At 42.7% G+C, this 20,578-nt stretch overlaps 1 protein-coding gene across 1 annotated transcript in view; it reads left to right on the forward strand.

Annotated features, from left to right (window-relative positions):
- Positions 1-20,578, forward strand: part of ARG2 (arginase 2) — a 40,190-nt gene that overhangs the window by 13,482 nt on the left and 6,130 nt on the right. Inside the window, exons 3-4 of the mRNA XM_069596880.1 lie at positions 16,070-16,247; positions 18,617-18,776. Coding sequence (XP_069452981.1) covers positions 16,070-16,247; positions 18,617-18,776 — 338 coding nt within the window. The remainder of the gene's footprint in view (positions 1-16,069; positions 16,248-18,616; positions 18,777-20,578) is intronic.

Below are 20,578 nucleotides of genomic sequence, written 5' to 3' on the forward strand. Positions count from 1 at the left end.
GAAAGCTGGAGGGAAACCCTTTCTCCCCCATAGCCCTTTTAAGTATTGCTGGAATCTTATTAGTTCTCTCCCACCGCCTTGTCTTTATAGCCCCTCTGGTGGCTGCTCTTCTGCAGGCCAGGCAGTTTTCCAGAGGCCACCAGATCACCAGATCTACAGTGCAGATTTGATCTGCCCCCTCCTGACTTGAACCTTAGTAGCTCTTACTGCATATAGAACCTGAACCCTGCCTCTTCCCGCCTCATCTCTCTGCAGTCATCCCTGATGGTCCCTGGGTATTGTTGTGTAAGGTTGAAAGCATTATGTGCCTTTTCTGCTTGGCAAGCCTTTCTCCTTTTATTCCTGACTAAAACCTTCAAGATTCAGATACCGACTCTTCTGAGATGCCCTCTTGGCTTATCCTGGGTCTGAGTCAGCACCTTCTCGTGACTCTTCCCATCACACCCTGTATATGACAGCATCATCACAATTAGCAGCGGTCTGTGCTTTCCCTGCCTGTCTTCTGACCAGGCTGTGAGCACCCTGAAGGCTACAGTCAGCACACAGTCAGCTTTTGTTGAAGGAAGAAATGGGGCGAAGCATTCTACCTGTCTTCTGGAACTTCATTCCCGTCGTGACCCATGGGATTTTCCTGGATCACAACTTCCTTTCTCTCCAAATGGTTTGCTCCTCAGAAGCCCCCTGGTTTCCCAGATTTTAAAAAAGTATGACAATAGATAATATATCAAATTGATATATTATCAGATTATGTATATTAATCTATATATCTGTCGTGTATCAAATTGTTTAATTCTTACAAGGTGTTGGGCTACCAGTTGAATGAACTTAGTCACACTAAGTGTTGGTAAGCAGCGATGGCCAGTTTTTGCCTCCTTTTTTGAAACATGCTTGGTCTTAATCTAGAACCTGAGTATCCAATGATGACTGTTTCAAGTAAGACTGACCTCTAGTTGCTTTAGACGGAAGTGGCATTGTTCCTTTCATATCCAAGACAGTACCGTTCAGAGACCTAGGGGATTACTGTGGTTAGTTTAAATAACTTAGTCCTTGAATAAATTTACTTGTCCTCTGTATTAATGAGCAAGCTGGTAGGGAGGGTGTATTCCTGTAATAGATGTAGTAATGCTAAGATTTGATGAGAAGATAGCATCTTTCTGGCTCCCTCCTCTATTCCAAGAAACCAGAATTACAGAAGAGGAAAAGAAGTAGAAAATGCCTTCCTGTGTGACTGAGAATTGAGTCACAGTGGGGTGTTGCATTGTGGCTAGGGCTTTTGGAGAATCAGTGTCCCAAGTGAAACTGGCTGTGCCTTTCAATTCTTTTATAGGGAAACTAGAAAATTTGAACTGTGTGTGAGAGCTGGACTCCTTAGGAGCCATTGTGATGAGAAATCAGTGGGCCTATGTGTATTTGCTACTTCTCACCGAAAACTCTTGTTCTTCTCAAAATGACATAATCATACTACAAACAAGTTTGGGGAAGTCTTAAATTACACCATCTGTTGTGAGAAAAGGGTAGGGTGGAGAGAAAAACCACAAAGATGCCTCATCAAGTTGAACTAATACAATGTGACCCTTAGTGTGTGTAGGCTTTTCCTTGTCTCCTTATTTTAACTAACAACTGTGTGAGAGTGGGACACACTTAGAGACTGAACTTGGTTAGAGATCTTGACTCTTCTGAGGGGGGTCAGGGGCCAGAGGACAGTGATTCTTTCCTTTGCATCTGTTGTGACCACATGAACCATCCTGGCCACCTGGTCTCCACGCACTGTGCTTTAGAATAGTGTGGAATGTAGTCCGTCTGGTTTGTGGAGCTTCCTCGGGAAACCAACCGGGGGGCTAGCCCAGGTCTGGGGCAGGGAGCTACACATCTGGACTGGTTCCCTGGCAGAGCCTTAGTAGTCACCCGCCCTTTCAGTCCTTCCTGGAACAAGGTGAAGCATCAAGAATTTTAAAAAGATAAGACCACATATTCTCAAGAGCACTATTATAGCCCCAGGGATCGTCACTATCTCTTTCTGTGGTTAGATAGTGAAGTAGCTTGAGGTCTTGTCAGCATGTTAACAACAGATCTTTTTCTCAGAGAAGCTTAACAGTCTTGTTTGGAATGAGGGAAAGTGGTTATGTTGCAGTGACTTGTGAAGCCAGAGGAACCCTCCTCTTCTCTCTGCCCCTGCCTGTGTTGGAATCAGGCTGCCGTCTGTCCACTGAAGATCTGCCCGAGAAAGCTGAGCTGGCTGCCTCACCATGGTCTAGAAGTGCCTGGAGGGTTGACATGAGTTGGGTACAGTTCACTTCAGTTCAGTCGCTCAGTTGTGTCTGACTCTTTGCGACCCCATGAACTGCAGCATGCCAGGCCTCCCTGTCCATCACCAACTCCCAGAGTTCACTCAGACTCGCGTCCATCGAGTCCGTGATGCCATCCAGCCATCTCATCCTCTGTCGTCTCCTTCTCCTCCTGCCCCCAATCCCTCCCAGCATCAGAGTCTTTTCCAATGAGTCAACTCTTCTCATGAGGTGGCCAAAGTACTGGAGTTTCAGCTTTAGCATCATTCCTTCCAAAGAAATCCCAGGGTTGATCTCCTTCAGAATGGACTGGTTGGATCTCCTTGCAGTTCAAGGGACTCTCAAGAGTCTTCTCCAACACCACAGTTCAAAAGCATCAATTCTTCGGCGCTCAGCCTTCTTCACAGTCCAACTATCACATCCATCCATGCCCACAGGAAAAACCATAGCCTTGACTAGATGGACCTTAGTCGGCAAAGTAATGTCTCTGCTTTTGAATATACTGTCTAGGTTGGTCATAACTTTCCTTCCAAGGAGTAAGCGTCTTTTAATTTCATGGCTGCAATCACCATCTGCATTGATTTTGGAGCCCCCCAAAAATAAAGTCTGACAGTTTCCACTGTTTCCCCATCTATTTCCCATGAAGTGATGGGACTGGATACCATGATCTTCGTTTTCTGAATGTTGAGCTTTAAGCCAACTTTTTCGCTCTCCTCTTTCACTTTCATCAAGAGGCTTTTTAGCTCCTCTTCACTTTCTGCCATAAGGGTGGTGTCATCTGCATATCTGAGGTTATTGATATTTCTCCCGGCAGTCTTGATTCCAGCTTGTGTTTCCTCCAGTCCAGCGTTTCTCATGATGTACTCTGCATAGAAGTTAAATAAGCAGGGTGACAATATACAGCCTTGATGCACTCCTTTTCCTATTTGAAACCAGTCTGTTGTTCCATGTCCAGTTCTAACTGTTGCTTCCTGACCTGCATACAGATTTCTCAAGAGGCAGGTCAGGTGGTCTGGTATTCCCATCTCTTTCAGAATTTTCCAGAGTTTTTTGTGATCCACACAGTCAAAGGCTTTGGCATAGTCAATAAAGCAGAAATAGATGTTTTTTCTGGAACTCTCTTGCTTTTTCCATGATCCAGCGGATGTTGGCAATTTGATCTCTGGTTCCTCTGCCTTTTCTAAAACCAGCTTGAACATCAAGGAGTTCATGGTTCACATATTGCTGAAGCCTGGCTTGGAGAATTTTGAGCATTACTTTAGTAGCCTGTGAGATGAGTGCAATTGTGGGGTAGTTTGAGCATTCTTTGGCATTTCCTTTCTTTGGAATTGGAATGAAAACTGACCTTTTCTAGTCTTGTGGCCACTGCTGAGTTTTCCAAATTTGCTGGCATATTGAGTGCAGCACTTTCACAGCATCATCTTTCAGGATTTGAAACAGCTCAACTGGAATTCCATCACCTCCACTAGCTTTGTTCGTAGTGATGCTTTCTAAGGCCCACTTGACTTCACTTTCCAAGATGCCTGGCTCTAGATTAGTGATCACATCATCATGATTATCTGGGTTGTGAAGATCTTTTTTGTACAGTTCTTCCATGTATTCTTGCCACCTCTTCTTAATATCTTCTGCTTCTGTTAGGTCCATACCATTTCTGTCCTTTATCGAGCCCATCTTTGCATGAAATGTTCCCTTGGTATCTTTAATTTTCTTGAAGAGATCTTTAGTCTTACCCATTCTGTTGTTTTCCTCTATTTCTTTGCATTGATCGCTGAAGAAGGCTTTCTTATCTCTTTTTGCTATTCTTTGGAACTCTGCATTCAGATGCTTATATCTTTCCTTTTCTCCTTTGCTTTTCGCCTCTTCTTTTCACAGCTATTTGTAAGGCCTCCCCAGACAGCCATTTTGCTTTTTTGCATTTCTTTTCCATGGGAATGGTCTTGGTTCCTGTCTCCTGTACAATGTCAGGAACCTCATTCCATAGTTCATCAGGCACTCTATCAGATCTAGGCCCTTAAATCTATTTCTCACTTCCACTGTATAATCATAAGGGATTTGATTTAGATCATACCTGAATGGTCTAGCAGGTTGGGTACAGAGGGGCATGCATTACTCAGCCTATTCTCAGCAGGTGATGCCCTGTTCTTCTTTGGCAAGATGTTCATATGTAGCTAGAAAACCAATTAGCAGGAAACAATATAAATATGAATATAATATAATATAAATGGTGTTGCAAGTCATCTCTTGTTACATGTCTTGAGCCAAACTTTCAAGCTTGTTTTGTGTTGGGGTTTTTTATACCAGGATCATAGTCACACACAGATACCAGGATCTAGTAACACCACGTCTGTATCAGCTGATCTTGAGATTAAGTCCGGTATGTGTTAGGTGGACATGTCTGAAGTGACCAGCCTGGATGCTGGGATTAACCTTCCATCCTCGAGCGCCCTGTTCCACTCTCCCTGGCCTTCCTCAGCTGTGGTCTTAGAGTAGCATTGTAACTTTTTTCAATAAGTTGGTCTTCTAGGTACAACTTTGAGGTTCTAAGAATTAGCAGGTGCAGTCCTTTTAAAATACCAGGAATTCCCTTTCTGTGGGATGAAATCTGCCATGTACAATATATGAATCTGTAACTTTAAGAGCCACCAGTGTTCTCTTGGCACCAAATGAGAACTCAGTCTTTGTTTTTCTGCGCGTTTCACTGACTCATTATTTCTGACAAATCATAAGCACTCATCCTGTTCAAGGACAGTTCAAAAAACTGTTCACTAATGGACACTCGGGCTTCCCAGGTGGCTCATCTACCTGCCAAGCAGGAGACATGGGTTCAATTCCTGGGTTGGGAAGATCCCCTGGAGACGAAATGGCAGTCCATTCCAGTATTCTTGCCTGGGAAATCCTGGACAGAGGAGCCTGGCGGGTTACAGCCCATGGGGTCGCTAAGAGTTGGACACCATTTAGCGACTAAACAACAGCACAACAACAGACTCTTAGCTTTACTCCAAGTCTAATATTCTGCCAATAGGCTCCCTGTGGCTTGCCATACTCACCCATGTGCTGGGAGCCAGCGTGAGGAATTCCACCCGTGACAAGGTCATGCGGCAAGAGCTCTGATGGCAAGGCTAGTCAGACCTCAGGTTTTCCCCCTGGAATTTCCTGAGCATCCACCCCCCAAAAAATAAGAATCTGCCTGCTTTTCCACTCTTCTGACATTCTCTGGAAAAAGTCAATTCAGGGCTTTAGTCTTCTGCATTTGAAACTGTGTTTCAATCCAAAAACCCCTCTGATGGCTTTCTAGCCTGCCTGCAGGAATCGTACTGCTGCGCATGTGATTGTTTGAGGCCTCCTGACCGCAGGAGGCACAGGAAGCTTAAAACATCCTAGGAATGTAGAGGCTTCAAAATCATTAGAATAGGACTGATTAAAAGTTTCATTTGTTGAGCCAATACTTGCTGCCAAATTTTCATATCCTTTATTTTTAAGACATAGTTGGTATATAGAAAAACAAGTAGTAGACCTGGTATTAGCAACATTAGATCTTTGAGTTAAGTACTTTCTTTGTTATAACCCACTGCACCTTTGTTCTATAGAGATGTAACTTTAATGCTTTAAGGAGATGTAGATTAAAGAAAAACATTTCAGGGGAAACGAAATTAACATTCATTAAGGAAGAGAGCCAAAAAGTGTTAACAAGCCTCTTGGCCAGAAGATAATGTAAATCACCTGAGACCTTTTGTATACAAAAAGATGAAAGAGTCTGGACTGCTAATGCTACATAATTTTGTATTACCCATTGATCTCTATGTATAATCAAAAGTATAAAAGGCCTTGAAGGACAATAGAAGGAGAGCCAGTTGCTAGACTGGTTTCCCCCGTGTCTCCTCTTTACTCTAATTTCAGGCTGAATTCCCATCTGGGGCGTGGAGGCTCACTATGTCTACTTACTTGTCCCGGCTTTTAAGATCCGTAAGAGAGCCCAAGGCGGGGCACTCCAATATTCAAACAGGCGCCAGCGGCCTAACGTAGATAGTGCAAGCTCCTTGTCTGGAACTTTATTGGTTTTCTACGTAACCCAAGTTAATCAGCCTCTTCTCTCCACTTAATCTTCCTACTACACTACTTCTTCCTAATCTAATCTTATATTAATAAATAAATAAGTTTTCCTCGCCGACTCCGTCCACCCTTCGAATTCCCTGGATCCACCGGGGCTGGAACCCGGCACTCATGTGTCAACCCACTTGACCCATCTCTCATGACTTGCTGGAGGCCTTGGGAGCAGCTAAAGCTACCTATAAGTACAAGCAGAGCAGCAGAGAGAATGGGGTGCCCTTTTGCTGTAGAAATGCCTGCTCACTCATAATATTCTTATCTGATCTCTAACCAAAGGAGCAGTCAGGCATGCTCTGAACTTTAGGTGCCCTTTACCTCTGCTGAATTTCTTCTGCAGTATGTGGGTGATGATACCAGCAGAGGAAGTAGTGAGGATTAGCAGCTCTCCGTAAAGCATCTAGCCAGCACTACATGGTAGGCACAGAGAGACAAGTTTTGTTCCTTTCCCTTGTTTCCTGTCACTGGTTTCTTTCAGGGATTCACTGGTGATGCGGGCCCTGAAATAGAAGTGCTGTTCGCAGACATTACTAAGGTCAGATAGGGCTCTTTCCATTTCTTCCGGTTGCATCATTCTGTGGATGCACTTGTATTCTCGTTCCACTCCGATGGAACCTGAGAGGTTTATCAAGGCCAAAGGTAACATCTAGGCCTAAAAGATCAGAGTAGTAGTCAGTGTATTTTTATTTCCAGCACTGGGGAAAGAAGCAATGAGGCAGTGCCAGTATATATAGGGCTTGACTTTTTTCCCCGCTGCAAATGAAAAATGAGAGCCCTTTCCAGTTGGTTCCAGATCTATTTGATATGAGAGCTTCCTTGGAAGTTTCGGGTTTATTTCATCTTACAGTACCTTCTAAAAGAGGAAAGAGCAGCAATGGAATATTGTGTCTCTTCCAATTTAGACTTGCAGATGAGTTGACCTGAAGCACAAAAGATTTGAGAAGAGAGAGCTCCCTCCAGCATGGTAGCTATTCCATGTTCTAATATGCAGTTTTCACTATTATTCCAAGATTCATTGAAATTGGTGAGACCATTTCTTGTTTTTTGAACCAGAAAATTTGCCATTAGCACTCTAAGTAATTGCTTTAACTTTATTCAGTTCATCCTGCTCTTAACAAAAAAAATTAACCTCCCATCAACCTTTCTACACCTCAAAAAACAGCCTATGGGTCATAATTTATGTTCCCTATAACCTCATATTGCTTAGCTCCAATATGCAGACATCTCATTCTTATTAAATTGTTCAGCTGTTTCCAAACAAGGCATACATTTCTTCTTTCAGGTCCTCATTTTCTTTAGAAACCAATCTTAGGCTCTGTTCCACTAGTCCTTTGGGTGTTACAATGCTGCTGGTGCAGTAGGCATTATAGGAGAAAGCTGCATCAGGATGGCATGGTCCCCTCACTGATTCAGCTCTGCAATGAACTAGAACAGTTAAGATCAGCAACATAAGCTTTCACATTTTGAGTTCTTAATCACTTAAAGATAATGGTAGTGGAATTAGAAAGTATTCACTGTGGCACAGATTTAGCTATCTGCCAGAATCCAGTCTCATCCTCTTCTGGATGTGAAAACCTCATTTGCTGGCCAGTGCCATCCGAGCAGGAATGATGTGCCACTTCTAGGCTGGGCTTTTAAAAGCAGAGGTGTGCCTTCTTAGCGCCTTCTCCCTCTCCACCTGCCTTGAACCTGGGGAGACTTAACCTTAGCCATATAAGATGACAAGCTCCGAAGTGTGGTAGACCCAGGAGCCAGGAGGAGTCTGGTTTCTGAATCATATAGAGGAAAGCTGCTTGCTGACCTAGAATACCGAACCCTGGATACTTAAATGAACAAGAAACCAATCTAACATGTGTATGTATGGCTGAGTCCCTTCATTGTACACCTGAAACGATCACAACATTGTTAATCGACTATACCCCAATACTAAATGTTTTGGGTGTTAAAAAAATCTATAAAAAAAGAATATTATGGTGCTTGCTTCAGCAGCACATATACTAAAAAACTGGAACAATTCAGAGATTAGCACAGTCCGTATGCAAGGATGATGTGCAAATTTGTGAAGTGTCTGGCCACCTGATGTGAAGAGCTGACTCATTTGAAAAGACCTTGATGCTGGGAAAGATTGAGGACAGGAGGAGAAGAGGATGACAGAGGATGAGATGGTTGGATGGCATCACCCACTCGATAGACATGGGTTTGGGTGGACTCCGGGATTTGGTGATGGACAGGGAGGCCTGGCGTGCTGCGGTTCATGGGGTCGCAGAGTTGGACATGACTGAGCAACTGAACTGAACTGAACTGAAAAAACAAAACAAAGAATACCATGGATTTTGTTTAGGCATAAAGGTCTACAAGGACAGAGTAGTCAAACTTGAGGAATGGGATAAGGGACTCTCACCATTCGATTTTACAAAAATTTCCATTGTCAATTAGGAAGGAAAACAACAATAAAATAACAAAATTTTCTGGCACAAAATTCACTTGTTGTAAAAGCCCATCCTTGTCTACCCGATCCTCCCTGAGTTTCCTTTCACTTCTTTAGCATTCACTGTCTCTGGTCCTTACTTGGACCTTATTGTGGAAATCCAGGAGCAGAGTTGGGAGTCATACAGGGTGGGCCACTCAGTCAGGGCCCTCAAGGTATTAATCCCTTCAAGGGGACTGGTCCTCAGCTTTGTGGATCCAGAACAGAAGTCTTAAAGTGTGCAGCAGAGTTTATCAGACTTTCACACCCAGAGACTGATGCTAACCATGATGTATAAACCCAAATGCCCATCTGTGCGTAATTATAGTGAGCAACGGTCCTTCTGACATCCACTGTCAGAAGAGGAAGTCCTCTTGCTGGTATGAGGGCTGCTGGGAAACTGAGTAAGCAGAAGGCTGTTTCGGAAGCAAGGAATTGGAACCCACCATCCAGCCTGTGAATTAATCTGGTGATTCACTCCACAGTTACACGTTTAATGACCAAAATCCTTTTATGAAATTCAGTCTCTCTGTCATGCAGAGTGTTGCTTTTAAGACTGCCCGATTCTCTTAAGGTTCCTTTTTAGGCTTTCTGAAGCTTTATTCTGATAAGTAAACAATAGTGAGCCAAGTTAGTACTGTTTCTGTCGCACTTATCAAAGCCTACATCCTATATTCCATGATTGGACTTGAGTGTTCCTCAGGTTCTGTCACTTAACCACCAGGCTGATCACTTTAGTTCTTTTATTTCTTATTGGTTATGGGGAGGACTAAATGAGTTAGTCTTCAAAAATTAATATTAGCATGATTAACTTAGATTATAAACCCTTTCTAATTATACACTTATCATAAAACACCTAGGAAGAGCCTAAATGCTTGAGATGGTTTAAGGAGATGCTGAGATAAACATGGATAGGGAAGTTAAAGGGGCTTCCCAGGTTGTGCTAGTGATAAAGAACCAGCCTGCAAATGCAGGAGACTTAAGAGACATGGGTTTGATCCCTTCGTTAAGAAGATCCCTTGGAGAGGGGCACGGCAACCCACTCCAATATTCTTGCCTGGAGAATTCCATAAACAGAGGAGCCTGGCGGACTACAGTCCATAGGGTTGCAAAGAGTCAGACATGACTGAAGTGACTTAGCACTGGAGCACTGGAGCACTGGAAGGAAGATAAAACGTCCAAGGATAGGCACTGCCATTGACTCTGTCCAGCACAAGACTGCCTTGCAACAGTGGCAGGACCTAATATTAACTTGAAAGTTAAGGCTTCATTTCTCTTAAATCCAAACTGTCCTTCCATATTTTGAGATTCAGCAAAGTACATAGTGACCTTCAGTTCAGTTCAGACACTCAGTCGTGTCCAACTCTTTGTGACCCCATGGACTGCTGCATGCCAGACTTCCCTGTCCATCACCAACTCCCAGAGCTTGCTCAAACTTATGTCCATTGAGTGGGTGATGCCATCCAACCATCTCATTCACTGTTGTCCCCTTCTCTTCCTGCCTTCAGTCTTTCCCTGCATCAAGGTCTTTTCCAGTGAGTTAGTTCTTCACATCAGGTGGCCAAAGTATTAGAGCTTCAGCTTCAGCATCAGTCCTTCCAATGAATATTCAGGACTGATTTCCTTAGGATTGACAGGTTTGATCTCCTTGCAGTCCAGGGGACTCTCAAGAGTCTTCTCCAACACTACAGTTCAAAAGCATCAATTCTTTGGTGCTCAGCTTTCTTTATAGTCCAACTCTCACATCCATATGTGACTACTGGAAAAACCACAGCCTCAACTACATGGACCTTTGTTGGCAAAGTCTGTCTCTGCTTTTTCATATGCTGTCTAGGTTGGTCATAGATTTTCTTCCAAAGAGCAAGTGTCTCTTAATTTCATGGCTGCAGTCAACCATCTGCAGTGATTTTGGAGCCCAAGAAAATAAAGTCTGTCACTGTTTCCATTGTTTCCCCATCTATTTCCCATGAAGTGATGGGACCAGATGCCATGTTCTTTGTTTTTTGAATGTTGAGTTTTAAGCCTACTTTTTCACTCTCCTCTTTCACTTTCATCAAGAGGCTCTTTAGTTCCTCTTTTCTCTCTGCCATAAGGGTGGTATCATCTGTGTATCTGGGGTTATTGATTATTTCTCCCAGCAATCTTGATTCCAGCTTGTGCTTCATCTGGCCTTGGATTTCGCATGATGTACTCTGCATATAAATTAAATAAACAGGGTGACAATATACAACCTTGACGTACTCCTTTCCTAATTTGGAACCAGTCTGTTCCATATCCAGTTCTAACTGTTGCTTCTTGACCTGCATACAGATTTCTCAGGAGGCAGGTCAAGGTGGTCTGGTATTCCCATCTCTTGAAGAATTTTCCTCAGCTTGTGATCCACACAAAGACTTTGGTGTAGTCACTAAAGACGTAGATTTTTTCTGGAATTCTCTTGCTTTTTTGATGATCCAATGGATGTTGGCAATATGATCTCTGGTTCCCCTGCCTTTTCTAAATCCAGCTTGAACATCTGGAAGTTCTCTGTTCACATACTGTTGAAGCCTGGCGTGGAGAATTTTGAGCATTACTTTGCTAGCATATGAGATGAGTGCAATTGTGGGGTAGTTTGAACATTCTTTGGCATCGCCTTTCTTTGAGATTGGAATGAAAACTGACCTTTTCCAATCCTGTGGCCACTGCTGAGTTTTCCAAATTTGCTGGCATATTGAGTGCAGCACTTTCACAGCGTCATCTTTTAGGATTTGAAATAACTCAACTGGAATTCCATCACCTCCACTAGCTTTGTTCATAGTGATGCTTCCTAAGGCCCACTTGACTTCGTATTCTAGGATGTCTGGCTCTAAGTGAGTGATCACACCATCATGGTTATCTGGGTCATTAAGATCTTTTTTTGTATAGTTCTTCTGTGTATTCTTGCTACCTCTTCTTAATAGTGACCGTACTCATGTCTTTTTTCTTTTTAAAAGACTTTAAAGAAAATTTTTTATAGTTGTTTTATTTGGTTAATTTTTTTCTCTTGGTTCCCAATATCTTTGGTCTGTTTTCACATTCTACCTCCAGAACCTTTCCTTTTTATTTAGTCATTGAGATCTTCTCTGGTTTTGGATCTCTCATATGTTATTTTTAAAAAAGCAATGCAATGGTACACAAAGAAGATACACACAGAAGTCTAGCTGCATTTGCATCTTACCTTTAATTGAGAATAGCATAAGGCAGTCTGTTTTGCTTCCAGTATCCTTACTAGTGGTGACCCCTTGGTTGGGCTTATGTTCCAGGCCATTGTTGACCTTATGTTCCAGACCGTGGCTTCTCAAGTTCCTACATTCTCTCAGAAGTTTGGCTTTGGATTGAGTTTGGGTTCAAGGGGTAAAGCTCAAACTGTACAACTTACATTCAAGACTGGTTGTGCTGATCTTAATCCAGATCTTTAACACAAATCTCTGCAGACATTAAGATGTCTATCCTGTGACCCACCCTTTGCCCTCCCCTTATCATACTTGGATCCCAGTTGGAGAAGGAGGCCCTTAAGAATACAATCTGTTCTAACATTGTTTATTCAGATCTCCTGATAGTGTTATTTAGTCCTTACCCTAAATGTAACTGATTTATTGATATAAGTGGTTAAGATTGAAAGATTGGTACTTACACTAAAGATTAACATGTAGTTAGCAAAGGTTAAGGTAGAGTGACTAATGTAATTTGTTGGAATACTGTGAACCTTGCCTGGGTGGGAAAATATTACAGCTTACTGTCAGAATGTACCAGTAGCTCATTTTGTTTGTTTTAAAGAGAAGTCTGTGCCTTTACTTGCCAAACAGGTACTCAAGGCGGATGAAGCAGGAGGAGCGGGTGGCTCCATGCTTCCTGGGCTTTTAGGTGATGGAGAACTCGCCCAAGTAGTGTCCAGTAATCTTGGACTTGGTTTCCACCCAGGTGAAAGTCTTGGGGTTGTAGATACCCACCATCTGAGTGGGATGACTTCAGTACCTATGGCATCTCTTTGGATCGAGCCCCTAAGACTGGTCCTGCCCAGGAGCTTCTACCACGCCCATGGGGTGCCGTGCAGCTGTGTCACTGCGTTGGCACGTCCAGCAGCTGGTCTGGGTGCTCATCCCTGTGGGTGAACTTGTGGAAGGTCCGCTGCTGCCTGCTCCCCTTCTGCTGTCTTGTTGGCTCCTCAGAGAGGGCTGTTTAGTTCTTAAAGTGTTGGAATCAAGAGGGAGTCTTTGAGGTCTCAACTGCATAGTCTAGAATACACACTTTGGGGTAGACGGCCTGAGTTGGGATCCTGATTCTGACACCTAGAAACTGTGTGACCTTGGGGCCTTGCATCGGTTCCCTCACCTATAGAATCGCATACTGTAGTTGCCTACTAGGATTGTGAGGCTTAAGAATTTCTGTTGAGCAGTTGCAACAGTGTTTTGGATCTTGTAAGCAGTAACTGAGACCATAGTGAGGCCCAATCAGGCTGAAAGTGTCAGTGGTGTGAAGTCACCTGATCCTTCGCTCCCTGGTTTTGCTGAATGTGAGCACCTACTGTATGGGTAAAGGAGCGCCCCTGCCCCTTGGAAGACGCACTTGCTTTGGCAGCAGACTGTTGTGTGTCTCTCTTACTCATAACACCCTATTTTTAGGAGTTTAGCATTTGATCTTTCACTGTGGTGTGAATTGAACGCCTGAAATTTTGATTGAGAATTTTGACGGTACTTTTACTTTTTGGAAGAAAAGTTATGACCAACCTAGACAGCATATTCAAAAGCAGAGACATTACTTTGCCGACTAAGGTCCGTCTAGTCAAGGCTATGGTTTTTCCAGTGGTCATGTATGGATGTGAGAGTTGGACTGTGAAGAAGGCTGAGCGCCGAAGAATTGATGCTTTTGAACTGTGGTGTTGGAGAAGACTCTTGCGAGTCCCTTGGACTGCAAGGAGATCCAACCAGTCCATTCTGAAGGAGATCAGCCCTGGGATTTCTTTGGAAGGAATGATGCTGAAGCTGAAACTCCAGTACTTTGGCCACCTCATGAGAAGAGTTGACTCATTGGAAAAGACTCTGATGCTGGGAGGGATTGGGGGCAGAAGGAGAAGGGGACGACCAAGGATGAGATGGCTGGATGGCATCATGGACTCGATGGACGCGAGTCTGAGTGAACTCCGGGAGTTGGTGATGGACAGGGAGGCCTGGCTTGCTGCGATACATGGGGTCGCAAAGAGTCAGACACAACTGAGCGACAGAACTGAACTGAACTGAACTGAACTGAACTGAAAGGCATAAAGTTTTTTCCAAGGCTTATAACTAGTAAAAGCTTAAGCCATGACATAGATAAGAGTTTATTAAGTATATTAAGTATGAACTGTATTTTCAAATTTCAAATTTCTCTCCACAGTCTGATAAATGTTTTGAGGTAAAATGTAAAACATTTTGATGAAAAACTCCCTTTAATAGAAAAGTTTATGTGAAACATATTTTATCATTCACGTTAGCCCTTGGACGTGTTGAACGTAGGTCAGAGGTGAGAACAAACTGAAGTTTTGTTAAGGGACAGGGAACAGGAAATACAGTTGATTTTATTATTGCTTGCCAACCAAAGCACTTGACAGAGCTGTTTACATAGAAAAAAATGCCACCAGAGAAGAGAGGTATGCCTTAAGTGTATTCTGGTTGGAATTCTCAAGTCATTAGTTGCTCTGGAATGCTGATGGATTGGTTAATTTAGCTCTTTTGGACCTGGGAATGTGTGTGCACGTGTTTGTTTACTTATACCGTTTTAGATGTAGTTTCAGAGTGTTTTATGTGCTTGCCTTATTAGGAGAAACATTTCTTTAGGACTCACAGTTATGAACATCGTTTTTAGGCTATGGCATATTAAGAGAAGCTATTCTTAAGACATGATATATCGGGGTCATCATTTACTAAATGCTCTGTCTGCGACGCACAGGGTTTTGTCTTTTGTGTGCGTTTGTGGGGTTAGTCCTTCATTTGAAAGCCATTTCTATCAAATGACTCCCCAAAATAGTCCCTCTCCCTGCTAATTTTCTCTGAGTCACCCATTACTACATTAAAAACTAAGTAAATTGGCTGAGATTTGTGTTTATAGTAAGAGTAAACAGGCTGTGAATGAGTAGGTACTCATCTGGTGGTTTCAGCTGTAGAAACTTTGTCTCCCTCTGCTTTCTGGATAAAGTTGAAGAGTTGGGGTGAGTCAGGTGCTGCTCTTGTAGTTCAGTCTTAGGAAGATGCTTTGTGTCTCTTTAATGTTTATTCTTTTTAGGATTCTAAGATTTTTATAAAAGACCTGGGAACTCTTCTGTTGACTTTGTAGGATGATAAGAATCTGTGGATGTGGTTAAGTATATTTAGTAGAGTGTTTTGAAATCCTTCAGGTTATTTGGGGAAGAAGCAGCTGCCCTTATAGTAAAGAAGCACTTATAGGGCAAATAAACCAGGAGTTAAAATGGGATTCAGGCCTTAAGTTGGAGAAGGCGATGGCACCCCACTCCAGTACTCTTGCCTGGAAAATCCCATGGATGGAGGAGCCTGGTAGGCTGTAGCCCATGGGGTCGCGAAGAGTCAGACACGACTGAGCGACTTCCCTTTTACTTTTCACTTTCATGTACTGGAGAAGGAAATGGCAACCCACTCCAGTGTTCTTGCCTGGAGAATTCCAGGGACGGGGGAGCCTGGTGGGCTGCCATCTATGGGGTCACACAGAGTCGGACACTACTGAAGTGACTTAGCAGTAGCAGCAAGTAATAACTGTAAAAGCCTCCTAAACATAAGAGATATTTAGGTACTCAGATTGGCCTTTTATTTTTAAAAAGTTGATATTATGAAAATTCCTATATTTGTTTCTTTGTCCTAAATTAATGCTGCTTAATTTTCTGTAAATCCTTTCAGTTCCTCTTGGTATTTTACTTTCACTCTATAACTTGAGGCTATCTGAGCTCTAATTGAGACCAGTTTTGTGATTGGTAGGTTAAGTGAGTGAACATTTCTGGGTTTTACTTTATAAAATTCAGCTTATCTGCAAAATGATATTCCTAAAAGGATCTAGCCCACAGGATTGCTGGGAGGATGGAGAGAATCCTGCCACTGTGGTGTGAGGTTTCAGTTACCCTGATGTGTACTCTGTTACAACTGTTATTTGTGGCCCCAGGCCAGTACAAGTGGGAATAACATGATTACTCTTGTCATCCCTCATTCATTTCTAGGCTGCCACCTGAAAGACTTCGGAGATTTGAATTTTACTCCAGTTCCCAAAGATGATCTCTATAACAACTTGATAGTGAATCCTCGCTCAGTGGGCCTGGCCAACCAGGAACTAGCGGAGGTGGTTAGCCGAGCTGTGTCAGGTGGCTACAGCTGTGTCACGGTGGGAGGAGACCACAGGTAAGAGGGAGCCAGGGTGGTGGAGGGGCTGGACTCATGGCTCATTTAGAGCAAAGTACTCCAGAATTTCTAGGGCATCATGTACATAGCATTTTCATGCCTAATATCAGGAACCACTTGAGGCACGTACAGTTTCCTTTGTAAGACAGTATGAGGGCAAGTTCAGAGTTGGACTAAGCAAAATTTTTAGATGGTATGTTTCATGCTTACTTCTTGGAAAACTTTCTTAAAACTTCTAATGACTTTTCATTTTGGTTATTTAGGAGAATAGGAGGGATTCATCGATAGGCCGAATTTATTTTAAGCATTTCTGCTAATAGGTTTTAGAAATGCCCCACTTGGCACGTGAATACTTTCTCTACCTCCACAGTATGGACCCTAGGTGGCTTACGCAATTGATCCTCTCAGTGAATCAGCATGCACTTTACTGAGCACTGTTCTGAAGAGTTGTCAAGCAGTGCCAAGGAATATTGGAAATGTGATCTATTAGAATTAAATGAAATAAATACACATGGAATGAGGAAAAAATACTGAATTCTGCATCTCAGAAGGATGAGATCAGTCTGGGCTGGACTAGTCAGATTTCATGGGGAAGTATGATTTGAGCTAAGTAATGAAGATTTTTTTGGTAGTAAAAAATGGCATTAAAGTACTGGGAATATCAAGCATTTAATACATAGTCTCAGTCAGTCCTCAAAACCATGCCACGAGGCAGATACTGTTTTATCTGATTCACTGCTGGGTACAGTGAGGGACAGAGGCTGAATAACATCTAGAGCCAGGAAGCAGTAGGGCTTGGATTCAAGCCCACTGTGACCACTGTGGGCAACAGTCTTTTGAGACGAAACCTAGCCACTTCCCTGAGTTGCTCAGCGTTTCACATCAATTAACAGAGCTGGAAAGACAGGTAGATTCCTCATTACGAATAAAGTTTTAGATAGAGTAAAATACCACATTCTCTACTCAAATTGATTAAATAACTCAAGGGTGGGTCTCTTGCTTTGAGCTCAGTGCTCTCTGAGCTCTGAGAGCTCATCTATTGTCTCTTTATTTATTGTCTCTTTTCTGGTTGGCTTACTATTTAGGGACCACTTATTACTGCAGTTATAATCTTTGGTTTTTCTTTTGTTTGTATCAAGATTGCAGTCCTCTCATTGCTAAAACCTAGGCTGTCTGGAAGCTTCTAGAAAGGAAGGGGTGTGTGTATAATCTGAACAGTTGAATGTTTGAATTTGAATATTTCGAATATTTGAATTTGAATATTTTAAAGAAAGAGGCATTTTTCAGTCACCCAGCTCCCTTTAACAGTGTAACATACACTACTGCTTTGATCATCAGACCGACTAACATTATTATCCTTATCTTATATAAAGGGAAATAGCAGTCTGGAGAAGTTAGATGACTTGTCCTATTTCACACAGTTCTTCCTAGAAAGACCCCCGGTGTTCTGAATTGATTCAGTGCTTTTAGCACCATACCATGCTCTTTCTTGAAAAGGTCCTACGGGGAACACAGGGCTTAAAATGCTACCTCAGGGTATACTGACCAAAAGGATGACTGTGGCTAGTTCCTAAGATGCTTAAGCTGCATTTCCCATCGCCCTGAGGACAAATTCTTTGGTTCCTGGGAAGCTTGGGCAGCTTTCCAAACACAATTTCATCAGCTGTACTCCTTCAGTTCAGACAGGATAGTTGGCTAATATAAGAAGAGACCCGAGGACAAGCAAAGCAAAAACCAGAAACACCTAACGATTGTTGAATGTCATGCTAATGTAAAGAACATGCAAATAAACTTGTTTTATTCAGTGATCTAATGAGGTCTTTAACTGGGTTGCCCTGTTAATGTCTTTAAAAATGTTGACTTCCTGTTTTAGGAAGTATCACATAATCTTTCTAAAAAGCGGTAATACAAATTTTTATCCTTAAAAAGTTAATATAACTGATTCTTTAAAATACATTCTTCTTGGTCTCTCAAGAGATATTAAGTAATACTAGTGAGTTTTTACATACTGATCACCTCTTTAACAGGATTTCATTTGCTGAACAAAAATTTTGGGTCCTTTTCTGGGCCAAGGCAAATGGATCCAATTAAAGGAATTTAGGGGCAGCAGTGACACCTGGCACACCACAATAACAACCAGTTGTCAGCTTTGAATCTTTAGAGCCTTCCATTTCTCCCTGTCTTTCATTCAGGATTTGTCTTTGGGAATGACAGTCCCAGGGACCGTGTCTTATCCAAATCCAGATTCAATCTAGAGCCCTGACTTTGCCCTGAGGACAAAGTGTGAGCTGTGCTGGCTGAAGATATTTGTTATTAATGATGTTTGCCAAGCAGGGGGCCTTTAAGATTATTTTATTTTTTCTTTGCAGCCTGGCAATCGGTACCATCAGTGGCCACGCCCGACACTGCCCAGACCTTGGTGTGATCTGGGTTGATGCCCATGCTGACATCAATACACCCCTCACCACTTCATCTGGAAATCTACACGGACAGCCAGTTTCATTTCTCCTCAGAGAACTACAGGACAAGGTCTGTGGGCTGAAATGAAGAGAATGGAGGGCAGGTTGTAAGGGTTATCCTGGGGCTCTGAGAATCTAGTTCAGTGAGATTTCTGTGAAGGACAGATTTATGGTGATGGTAGTAATGTTCCCCACTTCTTCGTTTGTTCACCAAACTATTTTGGACCACATAGTCTAGATTCTGGGAGCATAAAGATGACTAGCACACGGGCCCTGCTTTTGGAATGGCTCATAATCTCATCTCATAATAAAGGAATGTGGTAGTGGGCAGTGCCCTCTAGTGATATGGATATACCTACAGCCTGAAGAATTCTTGGTAAGAAGCTCCTGGGCCTCACTCTTGGACCCACCAGACTAGAAGACAAATAAAACCATGATTACCTCAGTAATGTTTTCCCAGGCTCTTCAGAAGACATGGGAGCTCATGCTAGGCATGGACTAGAATCTGTGTCTCTCTCCCCTTAGTAAGGGACGAAGTTAAACCAGGATAGTACAAAGGTTATTCACTAGGCAGAATTCACATTTTGGCTCTTGGGGACTTGAAACATAACCTGGCTCCCATCTCAAGAACCAATCTGTAAACAATTCAATAGTGTGCAAAGAGGTGGAAAAGATCTAGTCAGCAGTATTCTTGCTATTTAGGTAAGTTAATGAGAAACCAAGGCCACCTTCAGTTCTGGTCAGTTGCTCAGTTGTGTCCAACTCTTTGCGACCTCATGGACTGCAGCATGCCAGGGTTCCCTGTCCATCACCATACTCCTGAAGCTTGCTCAAACTCATGTTCGTCGAGTCTGTGATGCCATCCAACCATCTCATCTGCTGTTGTCTCCTTCTCCTGCCTTTAATCTTTCCCAGCATCAGGGTCTTTTCCAATGAGTCAGCTCATCACATCAGGTGGCCAAAGTATTATAGCCTCAGCTTCAGGTGTCAGTCCTTCCAATGAATATTCAGGACTGATTTCCTTTAGGATTGACAGGTTTGATCTCTTTGGAGTCCAAGAGACTCTCAAGGGTCTTCTCCAACACCACAGTTCAAAAGCATCAATTCTTCGGCACTCAGCATTCTTTGGTGCTCAGCTTTCTTTATAGTCCAACTTTCACATCCATACATGACTACTGCAAGAACCATAACTTTGACTAGACGGACCTTTGTTGGCAAAGTAATGTCTTTGCTTTATAATATGCTGTCTAGGTTGGTCACAGCTTTTCTCCCAAGGAGCAAGCGTCTTTTAATTTCATGGCTGCAGTCAACCATCTGCAGTGATTTTGGAGCCCAAGAAAAAGTCCGTCACCATTTCCATTGTTTCCCCATCTATTTGCCATGAAGTGATGGGACTGGAAGCCATGATCTTAGTTTTCTGAATGTTGAATTTTAAGCTAGCTTTTTCATTCTCCTCTTTCACTTTCATCAAGAGGCTCTTTAGTTCCTCTTTGCTTTCTGCCATAAGGGTGGTATCATCTGCGTATCTGGGGTTATTGATATTTCTCCCAGGAGTCTTGATTCCAGCTTGTGCTTCATCCAGCCGGGCATGTTGCATGATATACTCTGCATATAAGTTTAAATATGGAGGGCGACAATATACAACCTTGACTTACTCCTTTCCTGATTTGGAACCAGTCTGTTGTTCCATGTCCACTTCTGTTTCTTCTTGACCTGCATACAGATTTCTCAGAAGGCAGGTTAGGTCAAGGTGGTCTGGTATTCCCATCTCTTGAGTTTTCCACAGTTTATTGTGATCCACACAGCCAAAGGCTTTGGCATAGTCAATAAAGCAGAAATAGATGTTTTTTCTGGAACTCTCTTGCTTTTTTG

The sequence above is a fragment of the Ovis canadensis genome, chromosome 7 (assembly GCF_042477335.2).
Source record: "Ovis canadensis isolate MfBH-ARS-UI-01 breed Bighorn chromosome 7, ARS-UI_OviCan_v2, whole genome shotgun sequence".
Lineage (NCBI taxonomy): Eukaryota > Metazoa > Chordata > Mammalia > Artiodactyla > Bovidae > Ovis > Ovis canadensis.